The sequence below is a fragment of the Stegastes partitus genome, unplaced genomic scaffold, assembly GCF_000690725.1.
Source record: "Stegastes partitus isolate 25-593 unplaced genomic scaffold, Stegastes_partitus-1.0.2 Scaffold202, whole genome shotgun sequence".
Lineage (NCBI taxonomy): Eukaryota > Metazoa > Chordata > Actinopteri > Pomacentridae > Stegastes > Stegastes partitus.
Window position 1 is genome coordinate 350,151 of NW_007577933.1, and position 17,949 is coordinate 368,099.

General features: G+C 42.1%; 1 protein-coding gene across 1 annotated transcript in view; it reads right to left on the reverse strand.

Annotated features, from left to right (window-relative positions):
• Window positions 1-17,578, reverse strand: part of tncb (tenascin Cb) — a 57,676-nt gene extending 40,098 nt beyond the window's left edge. The window contains exons 1-3 of the mRNA XM_008280609.1: window positions 17,445-17,578; window positions 4,581-5,151; window positions 2,074-3,294 (exon numbers count right to left, since the gene is read on the reverse strand). Coding sequence (XP_008278831.1) covers window positions 2,074-3,294; window positions 4,581-5,067 — 1,708 coding nt within the window. The 5' untranslated portion in view covers window positions 5,068-5,151; window positions 17,445-17,578. The remainder of the gene's footprint in view (window positions 1-2,073; window positions 3,295-4,580; window positions 5,152-17,444) is intronic.
• Between the last annotated feature and the right edge of the window lie 371 nt (window positions 17,579-17,949).

Consider the following 17,949-nt stretch of genomic DNA (forward strand, 5'->3'; position numbering starts at 1 on the left):
ATAAATAGACACATTTAAAATGTATAACATGTTCAGTGAACATAGTTTAACAAATGTAAGTTTTACCACAAGAAAGAGAGTGTAGTTTTCATACACTGTAATGCATTGCTCAATCAAAGCCCTGGACCCTGTTTTGCACACAACTTATTCCCTATAAGCTGTGGCGTAACCTGAACTTTGTGGAACTTTCTGACTTTTCTTGGATGCAAATTCACCCTTGACTCCTCACCAAGGGCTGTTTTTCAATAGTGAAAGTTGTGAAGTTGAAAAAAATAACTCAGTGTAGGACAAAAAAAGCTTTGTTATGTCTATTGGAAATTAAACAGCGTGTATGTTTTTCTACGTGTCACTAATCAGTATTTTTAATTATATATTTATTTTTTTAAATAATGGATCAAATCCCTTTATAATGTGAAAGGAGTTGATCCCAGTCAGCGATCCACACAGAATTCTGCAGTTGTCCACAGCTCTGCAGAATGTTGTAGCCATTTTTAACTAACTGTTTTGGCTTTCACAGCTGACAGCTGAAACTGAATAAGTTTGAACTCTATGAATCAGAAAAAACTTACATGGGGATACATGTTGGATATGAGCTTCTTTCAAGAGAAACAAGCCTTTTTTTTGGTTTGTTTGGGGTTTTTTTGTCAGTGAGGTGAATGATTTTACCTGATTAATTTCTTAAAATAATTGTCCAGTTTTCAAAAAGTTTAGAAAACGCAAAAAATTTTGAAAATAAAATGAGCACTGTAAATGATTCAAGACAACAAGCTTCACATATAAAGTTCCTTGATTCTGTGTACTTGTCTGTCTGCAACTAAGTCTCTAACGTGCAATATTCTGGTTGAGAGATGTATGCTTACCACGAAGTCACAATTTCCAGTTTAGCCACCATTATCTATTATAGTGTCCATCATTAGAAACAGAAATTCTAACATTCATGCATCACCTGATGATATTATCTAATTACTGTTTTGTTTTGTTTTCAAAGAAAAAAAAATAACGTGGACAGGTCCAAACTTAGAAATCAGATATTACACACCACATAAGTCAAAGGATTTAAAATTTGTATTTACCACTTTTTTTCTGGCTAAACAAAAGCCTAAAAGTTGCTAAATAAGGCAAGGAAAGGGACTTACTTTCAAATCTTTCTTTGGTTGTTGACTGAACCCCTAAAAACTCATCTGATTGTATTAAAGTCACATATTTAATACAAGCTTCATTCATGTAAATAATCCCTTCCTGCCTTAGAATGACTTGTGGATATAACTGTACAGCATTGATTCTACAATGCGGATATCTGCATAGTCCCTGACTCTCTCTCCACTTACTGCAGCTTGAGCACACCAGCTCACCTACGACTCTGCTCAGACACTGTAAAGCTACTCTACACTACATAATGGTAAGATCTTATATTATTACTAGCATTTGGCAGTATAAGTTCAAAGCCAGAAACCAATTCAGGCAAAAGATCGTGATACAAAAAGTCCAACCCAGTCATCAGGATTTTTTCCTCAGGTTTGTTAGTTGTGAGACCATGCTGAGGCTCTCATCAGTACATTGCAGTTTCAAGGTGGAACTCAGACTGGTGTTGACTACTTTTCGCTCATGTCTTCATCAAACCAGATGGACAAATCTAATTAAGTTACGTATTTGCATAATCAACATGAGATTATCCGTTCTGTAGTGGATTTTGGTTTTTAATCTATAAACAAGATTATCCTATTTACTGGGAAATTACAGTGCAAAAAACTCGGCTCAATATTGGATTTGTATTGAACAAATCATGCGGAACAAGACTCCAACTGAATTCTAATGTTGCTCTGTGTGGGGTTTATGGGTAAACAGGCAAAATGTAGCTAACATGTTAGCTGTATCAACTTCACAAGGCTAAATATGTCCCAACTGCTTGATATAATCTTGTGCCTGCAAGTGGACAAAAAAACCTAATTATAATGTTTGAAGCAGATTTAGTATTGTGCACACTTTAAGGTCTAAATGGCACATGTTTGAGAGCAGATGCTTTTTAAATACTGCAATGAAGGCTTTAAACTATGTTTGCACGGTCGTTCTTACCTTCGGAGCAGTCCTCTCCAATGAAGCCTTCGTCACAGACACACATTCCGTTCTCACAGCGGCCCTGGTTCTGGCAGTCTCCTGGGCAGGTCAGTATGGAGCAGTCCGAACCAGTGAAACCCTCATAACACACGCAGTTGCCATCAACGCAGTAACCTCTGTCTAGACAGTTCTTTGGACATGTCTTTTCGCTGCAGTCTTCACCGGTGAAACCCTTATGACAGACGCACTGTCCGTTGACACAGTGGCCGCGGTCCAGGCAGTCATTGGGGCAGGTCAGCTCGCCGCAGTCTTTCCCTGTAAACCCAGCAAAACACACGCACTTGCCATCCACACACTCTCCACGTCCCATGCAGTCTTTGGGACAGGTCTTAATGCTGCAGTCCTCCCCTGCGAAACCTTTGTCACATATGCACTGCCCGTTAACACAGCGTCCACGGTCTTGGCAATTGTTAGGGCAGGAGAGCTCACTGCAGTCTTCACCCTGGTATCCTACGTCACATACACACTCTCCGTTGACACACTGGCCCCTGTTGCTGCAGTTGTCAGGACACGAGAGGATGGAGCAATCTTCACCTTCAAATCCTGGATCACAGATGCATTTACCGTTAAAGCAGTGGCCTCTCTCATTGCAGTTTTTGGGACAGGTGAGTTTTGAGCAGTCCTCTCCACTGTAGCCAGTCTGACACACACACTGGCCATTCATACACATGCCACGGTTATTGCAGTTGCCGGGACAACTGAGCTCGCCACAGTCCTCCCCAGTGAAGCCGTCTTCGCAGTAGCAGGTACCGTTGATGCAGCGTCCTCGGTCGTAGCAGTCGTTAGGACAGATGAGTTCAGAGCAGTCGAAGCCCGTCCAGGGATGGTCACAAACACACTCATCCTCCTCACAGCGCCCACGGCCCAAGCAGTTGTTGAGGCAGTTGGTCTGGGAGCAGTCCTCGCCTATGAAGCCCTCTTCGCAGAGGCAGGACCCTTCGACACAGTTGCCATAGTCACCACAGTCTAGCAGGCAGATCTCAATACCGCAGTCGTCCCCACCGAAGCCCTCAAAGCATTCACATTTTCCATCCACACAGCGGCCCTGGTCCTGGCAGTCGTTTGGACACTCAGGCTCGGTACAGTTGGGGCCTCTCCATCCAGATTCACATACACAGCTGCAGGTCTCAGTGCTCCAGTTCCCACGTCCATTACAGTAGGGCTTTGTGGATACTTCACCTGGAGGAACGCAAACAAGGTAAAGATCATTTTTCTGGTTGCATTAGACAGCCTGGTATCAAAAGACACCAGAAGACCAACAGTCTCTTCAAACACAGGTAAGACTGAGATTTTAATGAGACAGATTGTTGCAAACCAGGTGAATTCCTATTTGTTTGTGGAGACTGAACATTTTTCTACCTATTCTAGCTGCACTTTGTGAAAATGATTGATTTATTTAATTTTACTCACAGGACTAGTCCAGTGATCGTACATGTTGTAGCCTATTCAATACAAATGGATTTACAGCCACCTTTTTTCCACAAGTATAAAAGACAAATCCTGACTTGTGGCCTTTGGGTTCAGGACAAACTCTGAAAATGTACTTGAAGGGGACTTGATTTTTTTGGACAGCGTGATTGTAGACATCAGCTGGTAAAAATGATTATTCATTAGTTATTTACTATTATTTGGATGCCAATGTAGAGACAGAAAACACAAGGAGGGATATGACATACAAATCAGCATTGTGAAAAGATAATGAAATTGGTTGCATTAAATAGGTTCAATAGTTAATGTTGAATTTGATGTAATAAGTGAAGAGTTTATTTGCAAAAACAGATAACTTCATTTTTGTAGATTTTCAGAAAACTGATTTTTTTGTTATTTGCTTGAGCTAATATCAATCAAACTGAAGTTAAGTGGATTTGACTCAGTAGAAATTACATGACGACAGTAGAGATAACTTAAGTTTGATTCACATTGTCTCAGGCAGACGATGGAAAAGTGGGTTTTCTGAAGGTTTGTGAAGATGGAGTTATCTGTTTTTGCAAATGAGCTCTTCAATGTAGAAACAGCAAGAGTTTTTGAAAAGAACCAAACTATTTTGTCAAAAACACTATATAAGTATTCAGTAGTGTAACTGATGGTAAATAACTATGACTACACGCTTACTGGACTTAGTACTGTACACTTATTTTAAGATATTTCCATGTTTATTATCAATTTTGTAAACTTAGTGAGTAAATTTTATATGATAAATTTGATGAACTTGGAAATGGGGGTGTCTATAAGATGAAACACATGCAATTTGTATTTGACGGCCTTGAATGTGTAAAGGCTTTCAAAAAATGTTAGCTGGACCAGCTTTTAAAATTGTGCTGCATTTCTCCTATTGTTTGAAATCTGTCTTCATGTCCTTTCTACTCTGAAACACCACTTTGCTGGAAGCACTTAGGGTTTCTCTTTAGATGACTACATGCACAGTAGACAGTAAAAGGCATGGACAGTAAAAGGCGTAGACCTACCGGCAACTTGAGCTCCACAGCAGCTTGCTCCGCCGCCACACTGCTCCCTTAGACTAGACAGCTCTGACTCCAGCATCTCCAGCCTGTTCAGGATGTCTTTGATGTCTGGTAGCTGGCTGTCGCAGCCGCACGCCTGCTTGGGGATATTGATGCGGTGGGTGAAAACGATCTGATTGTCACCATCCACAGTGTGCTCCATGTGCTCGGTGTTCTGCATGTCCATTGGGGCGCTCTTGTGTTTGAGCTCGGTGCCTCCAGGTGAGTCGAGGTCCACGGAGCAGAGGGACGTGGAGGGGACATTGATGTTGTAGACGTGGTTAAACACCACTGGCTGGTCGGGGTGGGGCAGGGTGAGGTTCTCCTGGGTTTTCTTGGGCATCAGGGCCTCTCTGCGGTGGCGAATAACCTTCTTGACCAGGCCAGCGGTGGAGAGCTGGAGGAGCAGGGCCACAGTGAAGCAGCCCAAAAAGATGCCTTTCATTCCCATGATGACGCCCTGGCACTGCAGCGTCTGAGGCAGCAGCTGAGCGTGGAAGAGTCAGGTGTTAAATAGCCGCTCTTGTCTTCAGTACTGGAGCAAAAGAAAGTGCAAACAGAAGGAAAAAAATGAGGATAATGCATTCATTTTAAACCAAGGAATGATTTTCTGGGCACATATCTTTGTCACATAATAGAAAATGGCTACATGCAGCACAGCAGTCCACACTGAACCCTGTTGGATGTTCACTTTTCTTGTTTGCCCTTGCCACTGTGGGTAGATTCAACAACATAGTCCCATCACACACACATACATCCACACCAGGGACCACAGCTAGAGTGAAATATGATAGTACCCAACTAAAAAGCAATTAACCTTCTTCTGTTGCCCTAACAAAAGACCACCTCCAATCCTGTTGCTGCTTCTGAACCATTTTAGCCCCTCTGCTCTCAGTGGAGGAGACACACACTTAGTGGATGTCACTGAGGCATTCTTCACAATTCCTGTGAGGACCAAGAGCAGCAATTACTGCGGGGGCGGTGTATGACCTTGGGGATCTATGTGAAATGTTCTTTTTCTGACTGCGTTAAGACAGGTTACCATGACACAAACAGCCCCGGCAACACCTGCATGGTGGGGAGCCTCCTCTTTTCTCTGCAGCCCAGACCACAACCCAAGCTGACAGATTAATACCAGTGTGTGGTTAAACCATCTGTGGGCTTCCTGTAAAAGCACAGAGGGTCTGCGCACACTTCCCTTCTGTATCCACAAACAGGCAGGTCAGCAGTTCTGGACTGCTCTCCTGACAGCCACTGGATTTTCTTTTAAGTTTTGCAACAGGATTCTTACAGCCTTCACTGTGTGAGACAGGATTCTTTTAAAAGGTCTGCTTGGAAAATGTGCTGAGGTTGTAGCATTAAAGCCAACCATAAAACTTGATGTGTCTTGTTGCTGTTTGATCTTGTTTAGATATACAGGTTGGTTAAAGGTGTGTCCTTGCTGTGTCTAAGTATGTGACATCTATGAGGACTGATTCTTAAAGTGTTTCTCTTGGTTCTTGTTTCTCAGAAATACGATGGCGGACATAAAGTTACATTCTTTGCCTGTCAGCACTGGAGCCAAAAGGCGGGAAAAAAAAGTGCGAGGACAGATTCTGCGTAGAGCTAGACTTTTCTTTTTTTTTTTCTTCTTAAAGTGTCTGGCTCAGTCTGAGTTTATATAATTGCACTTTTTACCCCACCTTGTCAGAAATGCTGACTCTGGTCATTTCCTACCTCTCATAAAAGTCTTGTCTGACTTGGCTGCTGTAAAGGTTAACAGCAGCTGTTAGCAGCCAACATGAAAATGTCTGGACAAGCAGACATAAAAATGCATGATCGCAGGTGTATATATTCCAAGCCTGTGGTGGAATATGCATGAAGGCGTTTAAATGTCTCTGCTACACCTGACTTAGTGATGTGGGATTTTTGCTGGCCACTGCCACATGCGCAGGCTCAAAGTCAGCAGGTAACATTCCATGAAGAGATGCTTGGTTTCTTCATCCCGGCCTGACGTGTGATTAGGCAAACTGACAGATGAGCTCAGCTTGGAGGTATCCCACGGCTTCACCCCTCCCTCCCCAGCCCCCTGATTAGACTGGCAGGGATGAGCGCCTCCATGATGGGTAGACTGTAAAAGTGCTAATGTATCTTGCTGATGGGAGCGCTGAGGATCTGGGCCCTCAGGGGTCCAAAGAAGCCTCCCCCCCCTCCACCACCACCCTCCTGTCTCACACTATGTCGCATGTACATGCACGTCCGCACACACACACACCACTACAGTCACAGTGCTGCACCCAAGCATCACAAACTAGGGATTAAATCAACAAAATAGCCAGAAAATTGCTTTTAGTTGCTGCTAAGGTTTTAGTTCTGGGCGGATGGTTGGCTTTCTCACTTTGAAGGCTGGCTGCTCTCCACATGGACCTCTGAGCAAAACCAACCCTAAGAGACCAAAGCGGGCTTTGTGTGAGAATCTGTGGCTCTGGCAAAACTCAGCTTTACACAGAAATAGATATACAGAAGAAAGTTTCACAGACTCCTAGAAATATTCTGATTTGATCTTTTCTCCTCTTAGCTGCCATCCACTGCTCTTTAATATGAAGCAGAACAATCACAATCAGAGAATGTGAGAGTGACCCTGAGAAACACAGAGCTGATCCCTGTGTTTGGACTTCCTTCATGGGCACCCTGTGGCCCTGGCACTATGCTAATGCAGCTGGTTGCTGGCACTATAGACATGGACTTGATACAATCTGACTGCTGCTGCTTTGTTATTCCCTCACTTGGTTTTACTCTATAGTTAGCTTCTCAAACAGCAACAAAGCTTGTTGCCCGCCTTGTGGTTGAATGTGAGAAGAATTTTACCAGGGGAGACCTGCTGGCACACACGCATTTGGTGCAACTGATCTAAATTACTCTGTTGTGAGTAAGTGTTAGGGAAACACTTGAAGTTTTATACCTCACACAGTGGAGAGCTGGAAATGCTTTAGTTGGGGTCCGCTTCAAAAGTGATTAGGTCTGTCGCTGAACTAATTTTATTATATTGTTGTTTCAGGATTAATGTGAATAGGTGCACCAGTCAGACACACAGTCCAACACCACTAACACTCAATGCAATATGGTTTTCAAGGGTCACTAATAGAAGAACACCAACAAGTCAACAAATATAAATGAAATTTATAAAAAATAATCCAACAGTTTTCTATCCTCTTAATGTCTTCATCAAGAAGTAGATTTCTCTCTCTTATCACCATCTTAAAAGTAAAATATGTCACAGGCTAACATAACAAACACCCTATGTGCTCATAGAGCTGGAGATATGTCCAGTAGCTATTTATCCTTGTTTTGGTGCACTTGGAGTTCCCGTTGCAGTTTTTAGATGGAAGCAGAAAGGTTGAAAGGTTAGACTATGGGGCCATTCCTGTAAATATTCATGCCATCTCACGCCATGTCCAAGTTCATGCAGTGAAAAGCAAAAACACAATATTGTTAAACAACGGAGACAAAGTGCCAAAAAAGTTGTATGTGAAGTAGGGATAAATGTCAGAATGTCGGTTTTGGAAATTTACAAGACATCTCAAGTATACCAAGGCAGGATTGATATCTTTTCTGAACTGCTTGTCGGATGGTTGGATATCCTCAAAAACCCACCTCCAATACACGTTTTCATAAACTATCCAACTACTCAACATGCAATTCAGGCAAGCTGTTAATCCTGTTTTAATACCTTTAAAAGACCTGTGGAAATCTTTGAGTGTCGCCTGGACAGCCTCAAGAGAAAAACACACCATTTTAAGAGTGTGGCTGAATGACCAATGGTATTTTTCTCTCTGGGGAAGATGCTCTAATTAACCCATTTAACGTTAACAGCATCATATCAAAAGGGTCTCAAAAATTCAACTCTCAGGAGTGTCTCTTGACATCCCTGCAACTCCAATCAGATGAAGCATCAGTAACTCCAGGTATGTTTTCCAGCATGTCCCCAGATGTTTTTTCTTTTCTTTCCCGCCACGTTGTCTAGGTCTAGAACCATAATCCTTGTGTAAATCGAGAGACTGCATTTATTTCACACAAAGGAGGACCAAGAGGATCAAGATAAGACTGAAACCAGGACAGACCAGTTATCACAAATCCCCTATAAGCAACTGGACACCCCCCACCCCAACATGGCACGCAAAGATCTGTCGTATTATAGTGGTCAAGCTTGTTTCTATTTGGACGCTACTGTTTCAATGAAAATAAATACCTCCTGGTTGGATGATGACATTACCAGTGTGATCCTTTCTTCCTGCTGTGTACTCCCTCCTATCTTTTAGACACAAGTTTTAATTTCAGTTTGTGAAAAGATTGATGAGCAGACTTTTCTGTCTTCTTCCGACAGACATCTTACGCAGAAGCCAGAACTTTCAAAGTCAGCCAGGGCCCCATGCTGACGAACTTAATCGTCTGTGTAGTCCACCTTTGCTGAGACCTCTACCATATGGCAGGTCCAAGATAAATCAGAACAGAAAACTATTACTTGGCAAGCATTCAGCGGCGGTTATCTGTATACTCCTTCTGAAGAGAAAATGCAATTTGTTTTGGCACAAAGAAAAAGCAAGTGTTATCAGTCTGTGCAATGTGTGGCAGGGTTTTTATAAGGCAGAACAACACAGAAGTGCAGCGGATGCTTTTTAAAGAAGGAAAAGAAAGATGCACTAACTATCAGTAGATAATGGCAGCAACGTGAACAGACAGCGCAGCATCCGTCTGATAACTCGACAACAAACAAACTGAATAATGAAGCAGCGTGCCCCACTTGGTGTGTAAAAGCTTTAAATATTCAATGACTACAACTACAACTCAAGTCCCAGGACTGTATGTTAAACAGGTCTGATAGGATGCACATGCTTTCTTTTCATTTCTGAAGTATTTATCAAGCTTGCCTAGTTTTGTAGGTCAGCCATGACAAAAACTCAGCTTGCCTTCTTTGGTACAGAATCCAAATGTGGGTCGCTGGTATAAGGACTGAATGAGGGGTTATTGTCTGGGGTTCTTTTCACCTTGAGATACTGTCACACTGTAACGGGGGGAAATGAGCGGGAAATGGGCCCCAGCCACGGATACTCACTGCCATGTCAGGAATCATAAAATAAACTTTTTTTTCCTCTTATCCTGCCTATCTTTAAGGGTACTTTCTCATTCCAAAGAAATCCACCATCTGCTGATAAACATATTTATCACAATCAACTTGCCTTCAAGGTGGAAGAAAGCTCCCATATACCGCATGTCCTGCAGGTGAGTATTGATTTGAATCCTGTATCTCCACCAAGGTCATAGCCAGAGAGATTGCAAGTTGCTGAGGACAGCACTCTGGCTGTGAGTTATAATCATCAAACACAGAAATGAATTTCCAGGAAGAGGCATAGCTTGAGTCGACTGCTTGATGCACGATCGATGATACGGTTGTTGCTGCTGCTCCGGAAAGGTTTTTTTGAATTTTATCACCTCACGCTCTGGAAGACACACGCCGTCTTTCTCTTTCTTCCTTTTTATGACCGACACAGCCATTGCTGTTGTGCTGAACTACACAAAACCCCCAACGGCAAAATAAAGAAGAAAACTGCTCGCTTAATGGACAAAGAGACGCAATGTTAGAAGACAAGACCAAGATGCAATCAGTTTCAGCTCATTTCATTATGTGTGTGCATGTGTTTGTGTGTGGGAGGGGGTGACTGAGCAGGTAAGACCAGGCTGTCTGGAGGATTTGGTTCAAATGTGGCAGTGATGTGGTCTGGCCATGACATGAGGACACAGCTAATTGGCAAAAGACAGGCCTCCTCACTGTCCTCCTCTGGAAAGTCTTCCAGCTTCTTTCTGACAGAAAAAATATTTCAGAGGCTGGTTAGGTTCAGCAGGTCAGCACACGCTTCACAGACCAACATCTGAGATTTCAGGGCCGGTGTTTCTGAATGCATGGTACCAACGTAACAAATCATTTGATTGACATGCTTATTTACAATACTGCTACAGTGTAAATATATCTTTTGAGCTGCACTGTTTGACAATTTTAGATAAACAATGTCAAATTTGAAAGGGGTGGCACACTATGATAATGGATTCATTAGACTGAGTTTTTTTTCAGAATTCTCTAATTGTGTCTACTTATATTAAAATATTTTCTGGTTTATTTAAACCACTATTAATGCAACTGAATATCTTTTTACATCGTGGACAAAGCAAGAGTTCTGAGGAAGATAGCTTAAGCTTTGGAAAACACTGATCAACCTCTATCAAAATTTTCTGACATTTTATAGACTAAACAAGGAACTGATTCATCAAGAAAATAACTGACTGATTAATTGACAATATAAAATCGTAGAGAGTCTGCACTGACAGCATTCAACAATGAAAATAAGGATAAAATAATTACTTGCAGCTTTGCATCTACCATGTAAGTCGAAAGCACCCAACTGCAGTCCCATTCAGCTTTATGGAGAGTTTTGGGATCTTTTAGCTCATTATTTTGTTCTTGCTGCAGACTTTATGGAGTTAGCGACTAACTGGAGACGAGCATGTTTCAGCTAAAGAAACAAATATTTTCTTTAGGAGTTGGTGGAGACAAAACAACACTTAAAAAGAGACTATACGTTGGATTTATATTAGCTAGACGTGCAAAAGCACAACTCCAATTGACTGCATGAGTAACTGTCCGTGTCTATTAGGTGTACTCGCTTAAATCTGAATTGATCAGTTAATTCACTGATTAGTTAGAAAAATATCAACATCTACATGTCTCGCTTCTGCTGTGTACATGTAAATAGCTGCATCTTTTCTCTGCTTTTCATGATAGTAAACTGCCTACCTTGGGGACCAAACACAGAATTGTATCATCTGTCAACTTGTGTTGTTATTCTATATTTTTTATTTTGTAACACACATTTTTTTGTAATATTTGAAGACGGATGATAAACATATTGTCCACCACCATTTCATGAGGTAAATATATGACAATGTGTTTTAAAAGTCTTATTTTCTTGAAAAAAGTCAGGGAACGGGTTCCAAAAACAAATGAAATGAAGTGGAATTGAAATAGTCCAACAAGCTTTTTCTCACTCACTTTAAGAAAATGACTTGAAAAATGTAAACTACAGTGAAATAACTTGAAAATACTGAAAATGACTATTCATGCCTTACTCCTTTGAGATGCTCCAGTAAAATGAGATGATATTGACTGAGGTCCTGATGATAGTTTAAGACAGCCACTCTGCAAAGTCAACACATTCAACCCTTACCCAGCTCTATCCCTTAGAAGAATAAAATCTTTCCTCTCCTTCTCACACCAACAATCCAACTGAAGGCAGTGAAGTAAAATCAATGAAGCATATCAATATTTTTATTACAACTCTCTCTCTGCTATCATTATTTCCCATATGGTAAAGAAAATAAGAATTTGACTTGCTAAACAGAATTGAAATGGGGAATACTCTGTTTTTTTGATGGATGAAAAGAAGACTGGTTTCATCAAACTGAGGCTGCACTCATTGGCTCTCCGCTGTGACCCCATTGGATCTGATGACACAGATAGCGGGGGAGTGGTGGGGGTTAGTGTGTTCATGGCTGATAAGGTGGACGGGGGAGGCTGGATCTGAGATACCGGCAGAAACACTTATCTGGATACTCGGGGAGAGTGCTCTGCCAACACTGAGCCCTATCACGCTCGCAAGAAGCGCAGAGTGATTTGGAGTCGGGGTTGACATGTCTGACTGATGCCATCCAAAAAACTCTATTTCTTCAACCAAAACCAATTTTCGACTTTGTCACAAAGATATGGGGAAAACGAATGTTGACGAGCCACAGTGCTCATTGGGTCAATTGTACAGCAGACAGTCAAATCTCAGTGCAATTTTTTCTCCATCGTGATAGGACTCATGGCTTGCCGTGAGGCCCATCAATATTCTTTATGACTCTTTCGCTGCGGGTCCAGATGGAGAGGTGGGATGTTAGTCATTGTTCATGAGCTTTTTAACATGCTGGGTGCTGGTGACCTACTGTTTATTAGCCTAACCCCTGCATTGTGTGGAGGCTTGGCGTTCTCATGTGTAGCCTTGAGAGCACATCTACCTGCTGTTTTCTCCAGACACTTGTAATTGCGTAGCACTCTGTTCTAGCTACTTCCTCTCCTCAGCTTTCATGCTGCACTGCAATTACTATAAAAATCGGACTTGTACCTGGCTGCTGCCTGCGTCATAATGTGACACAGGGGTATTGATGTCAACTTCTAGGACTCGTCTAAACTTACAACGTAAATAACACCTTCCTTCTCAGGTAATCAGCTGAAAGGTGAGAGCACAATCTCCTTGCAACCTCAAATGAGCTTCAGATGGCTAAATTTGTATCAATGTCACTTCTTGTGAGCTTTTCAACACATAGCCAGGGGGTCAGCAGTTGGTTTCAGTTGCTCTTTGGCATACTAGTGACACCGCCAAGTGCATTTTTGCATTTCTATTTAATGCATCTATATAAAAGAGATTCATAGAACTGCTTGTTTTAGGATTGTATCTGAGGGTTTTTATCACCGTTAGACATGTGTCATCAATACTTTGGCAAGTGTTGCACAACACGGTGAAGGGGTAGGCAGTATAAGATGTTTAATAGCATTGTCATGAGTCTTGTTCTTACATTTCAAGTAGATTTGTGAGAAAACATGAATACATTTTTCAGTAACTAATCAAACTTCATCTTCTAATGGGAAATAAATATTTTTGTCCGATGGCCAGATCTGGTCTACAGGCCGCTAATTAGCCACCAGTGGTGTTATCCCTGGCAGTGTATTTTTTAAAATGACACTAACAGTAGATGTGACAGAGGAGTGTAGAAATTCATCAAGAATGAATGAGCTGACCTGCAGACTCCAAATCATAACTGAAAAAACTTGCTAAGCAACCCAAGTCTTTTCATGCACCAAAGGAGACCATTTTTATTTTAGAACAGAAATTGTCCCTTTTTATGTCAAATATCTTAGCTATTTGCATTGCAGAGTGACTAGAAGGATAAAATTGGACACTACTGAGAAAACATGTGGAGGAATTTTCACGGCCTTTCAAATTCTGCATGTTTTAGCACTTTACACTGGAGGTTTATTGGTTACTTCCATTCAAACAGGATGGAAAGGATTTTTTTCTCTCAACTAGAAATGGAAGCAAGCATGTTGGCTGTGATACCCGGACATCTGTTTGTCCTTGTCTGTGATGAAAGCCTGAAGCGTGTTGCGTGTCCAAATTGGGAGTGCCTTCCATTCAGACACTTGTATGAGCCTAATGACCTCGGTCCCCGGGGTCGGCTCTTCATTGGCTTCCCCGTTTTTTACCATTTTCCCCAATTTAGATTGTCTGCCCCTCTCAAAAAGGCCCCCATCTTGTTCCAAGAACATTATGGCTCATGCATTCCAATGTGCGAGGTCACTGGTGGAGGCAAAGTGTCAGAGCAAAGTGTCTACCACATGTGTTCGTCTATTGGCTGCCTCCAATGGAGGGCCAGGCAATACAAAGGCATCCCGGATCCCACCGCTCCAAGACTTCCACTCCTTTCCCATTGCCCATTAGCATTGGAGGAACATTAAAAACCATCTGGGATGGTTAAAACACTGGATTTCTTTGAGGGGGTTGGCGGTCTTTGTTCATTTGTTTATGACTAATCTGACTGGGCTTGAGTGGGAGACAGGAAAAGACTGTAATGACTTTTGTGGAGAAGTGCTGTAAATTGAAAGCCATAGAAATATTTTTTGAATACAAAATCAGTGGACAAAAAAGAAGGCATGTTACTGTTAAAATTAAATCATTTAGTCAAACATCTTGGAACTGAGATTTTCTTTGTTCATTGGATTGTTCCAAAATTAGCTAAAATCAGAAGCTCAGTATATGCCATCTTTAAAAAGTGCCATCTTTAGTTACACAACATGTGAGATTCCAAAATGTAACTGATGCCCTTTTGTAATTAGCAGAGAACCCAAAGTGAGTGGTTGACAAAATGAATGACACTTTGTCATAAAGATGGAAGAGTCTACAGTCGTGCTAGTAGCTCATTGAGTCTGTAGTTTTCTTAATATTGAACTTGTGCACTGTGGTGCTTTGACTTAAATGGTAACATCAGTATAACAGCTGCAGTCAAACCTTATGTCACGGACAGTCATTAGCAGCATTTCTCTGTTGTGTTGCACTGTGTATGGTTTTGTGTGGGTGACAAATCGTATTTGAATTAAATTTGAAGTTAATTTTGACCTGATGGTGCCAAAAAGTTTGGAGATCACCAAGTCATCCTCTGGAAACCATGAATCTCAGTTCTGCAGCATAACAAAGCACAGTTGTAATATCTGTACTCCAGTTTCCCAGGTTTACTACAATCACTTACGGAGAACCATCTGGACCACAGGTGGTCATACTCACTGGACTGCGCTGTCCAGGGGAAATTATCTAGAGATGTGTCCAGAAATTAGGTCAAATGTGGCTAAACTTCACTGAACACCACAGTTTTGAGAACCAGCTTGACATTTCACCAGTAATTGGCGACAAAGTCAAAGAAAGATTAAAGAAAGAGAAGGAGGAGAGGCAGCAAAGAGAGTCTGGACCAGCCTGGATAAAAAATGATGTTCATTTAGTCAAACCAAAACATGTCTCCAGAGTCCTGCCCAGCGTGGTTCATCATGAATGCCACGATTATTGTTTGCTCTCAGTCATCACTGGAGGAGCTAAGTGGGGTTAAAGACAGTCACCCTCTCATGGAGCTTTGTAGGGCATGGAGCGTTGGGAGCTAACAGCTGTCCAAACAAAGGCCTGATTCCCACTCATCGTTATGCCGAGTGTCACTGTCAGTGGCTACTCATATGTGTAGCCAAAGCAACATAAAACATTAATGCACCAAGCTCACTCTGCTACCTACGATCAGATAGCACGCCTGTTAGTTAGAGTTAGTCAATATGTGAGCAGAAAATCATGTGTGACATGTTCATGGAGATAAATCAAAATTAGACAAACATCTCCTTAAGATAATTCAGAAGGATTTAGAAGTGTGCAGTGAACCTGAAGTTGCAGCTACTGAAACCCAGCCAGGCTCCTTCACTGTGCCTGTATCTCCTCATCATACACAATTACCATCCAGCAGACGCTGCCCTGGTATCCTGTGGGTCTCCTCCACCGCAGCCCACCTCACTTCTCCACACACACACACACACGTCTCCCTTTCCTCTGTGACTCACCCATTCACCCCCACTCTAAGATGTACATAAGCTTTCCGATATCAGCCGCCATGAGGATATAATTTCCCTCAAACAGCTTCAGGGGTATACAGTGTAAATCTGTGAAACCTGCAATAAATCCTGCCTTTTGCCTGCCTTAAACAACAGCGGCTCAAAGAATTCCATCAGCTCTCTGTGGAGAATCCCACTGTGCTCTATAAACAGTTTGGGATTCTAAAAACTTTAAAGTGACACATAGCCTATGTCAATGTTGATAATACAAACAGCACACTTATTCTTTTAAAAATGGAAATAATGAGTTGTAAAACTCACCTTTGTTAGTTGCACAGATATTGGTCTGTCACTGATGCTGTGCATGACTCAATAATGTCATTGTCTCTGTTTGTGCCAGTGTTACACTGACCTAGCTCAGACAAAAAGCAATTGCCCTCAATCCAGATATATATGCTGTCAGCATCTATACCGATGAATACCAGTTTATTTACTAACGTATCAAACATTCTCTCCTTCAGATTGTCTGTTTCAATTTCCGCAATCCTCCCATGGGATGCAAATAACAAACAAATGAAGCTGACCTGGGGATAGGAGACTGTGGAGCACATGGAGATGAACAGTAAGCGACTGTTTGTGTGTCAGTGATGCAGCCACTTTACAGCCGGCAGTGTGTATGCTGGAGATCTGGGAGAGGAACCAACCAGCAGCATCTAATGCAGAGCAGCTGTCTGTCTCCTGGGTTACACAAGCCTACTGTCTGCTGGCAACCATAAAGTGTACAGCTGGACCTACTCCGGCGAGCAGCGTACACACACGCATTTAAACACACACGCACACACGCACACGCACAGTCCATCTCTGCTCTGCTGTGCCATCAAACCACAACTCAGCATCAGCCCTAATGCAAGCAGAATAATTCAGAAGATCATCACAGCCTTCCATCTCTGAAGACACCACTCCTTTTACCTGCTCTGCTAATAAATAGAAAATAGCCAGCAAGAGAGGAAAACTTTTCACTGTAAAACATAATTGGCACCCAGGTGCATGCAGTAAAGACCAAAATTAAACCAGTCTCTCATGTCCGGGCTCATAAAACATGAGGATGAATTACAGTAACTACTTTGATGAATCTCATTATGGCCAACATCACCCACATTCTTCACTGGAGGTGAAAATATAGCGTTCAGCTTTTTCTATAAAAAATCATGACAAAAAGTAACTGACAGCAGTTTAAACAATTTTGTCATTTATCGAGCAAAAGTCTGAAATCGTGCTTTTTTTTCATATCAGAAGATTTCAGGCTTTTATGGGATTTTTCACATTAAAAAAAACAAAACTGAACAATTAATAACCAACAGAAAGAATGGAAATAACCACTACAGTACATTTAATTTAAAAAAAAAAAAAAAGACTTAAACTGGAAATATTTCCTGCAGCAAGTTTTAATATCAACTCATATAAAAGTGAAGATGAGCTGAGAGGATCTGATTGAAGTTATGAAGTTGTCAAGCTCTGCAATTCAATTTTCTCAATTGTCTTAATTAGGTGAATCAATCAGCTCATTCATTCTGCTCCCAATCAACCACGCCGGCTCCATGCAGGTAAAGGAGGTGACTTACCTCACACACAATGCTCACAGCCGCTCCACTGATGAGAAAATCTAAGCAGAAGCCGTGTTGAGAGAGACTTATCAGCCAGCCCTGACAAATGTTCTCACCAGTCTGTATCTCTCAGAGTGCTGACAGCTCTGTCATCTTCCCTCTTCTCTCTGTTCTCTTTGAGTGTTTACTCGAGTCTACCTAGAGAGCCGGCTGATGTTGTGCAGCCAGTGAGAAGAGAGAGAGAGCGCGAGAGAGAGAGAGAGAGGGTGAGAGAGACAGAGAGGGAGAGAGTGAGAGAGTGAGTGAGAGAGAGAATTCCCTTTCTCTTAAACAGTAGACCCTCTGCGGTCAGACTCCACTCCCACCTACTGCTCTCTTAAATGCACCCACCACCACCACCACCACCCCACCCATTCACCCTCTCCACAGCATTGTGACTGAAAGCGAAGGAGCTGAAACAGGACGCCTCAAGGCTGGAAGGAGAGAGACAGAGAGGGAGAAAGTAGGAGAGAAAAATGGGGGG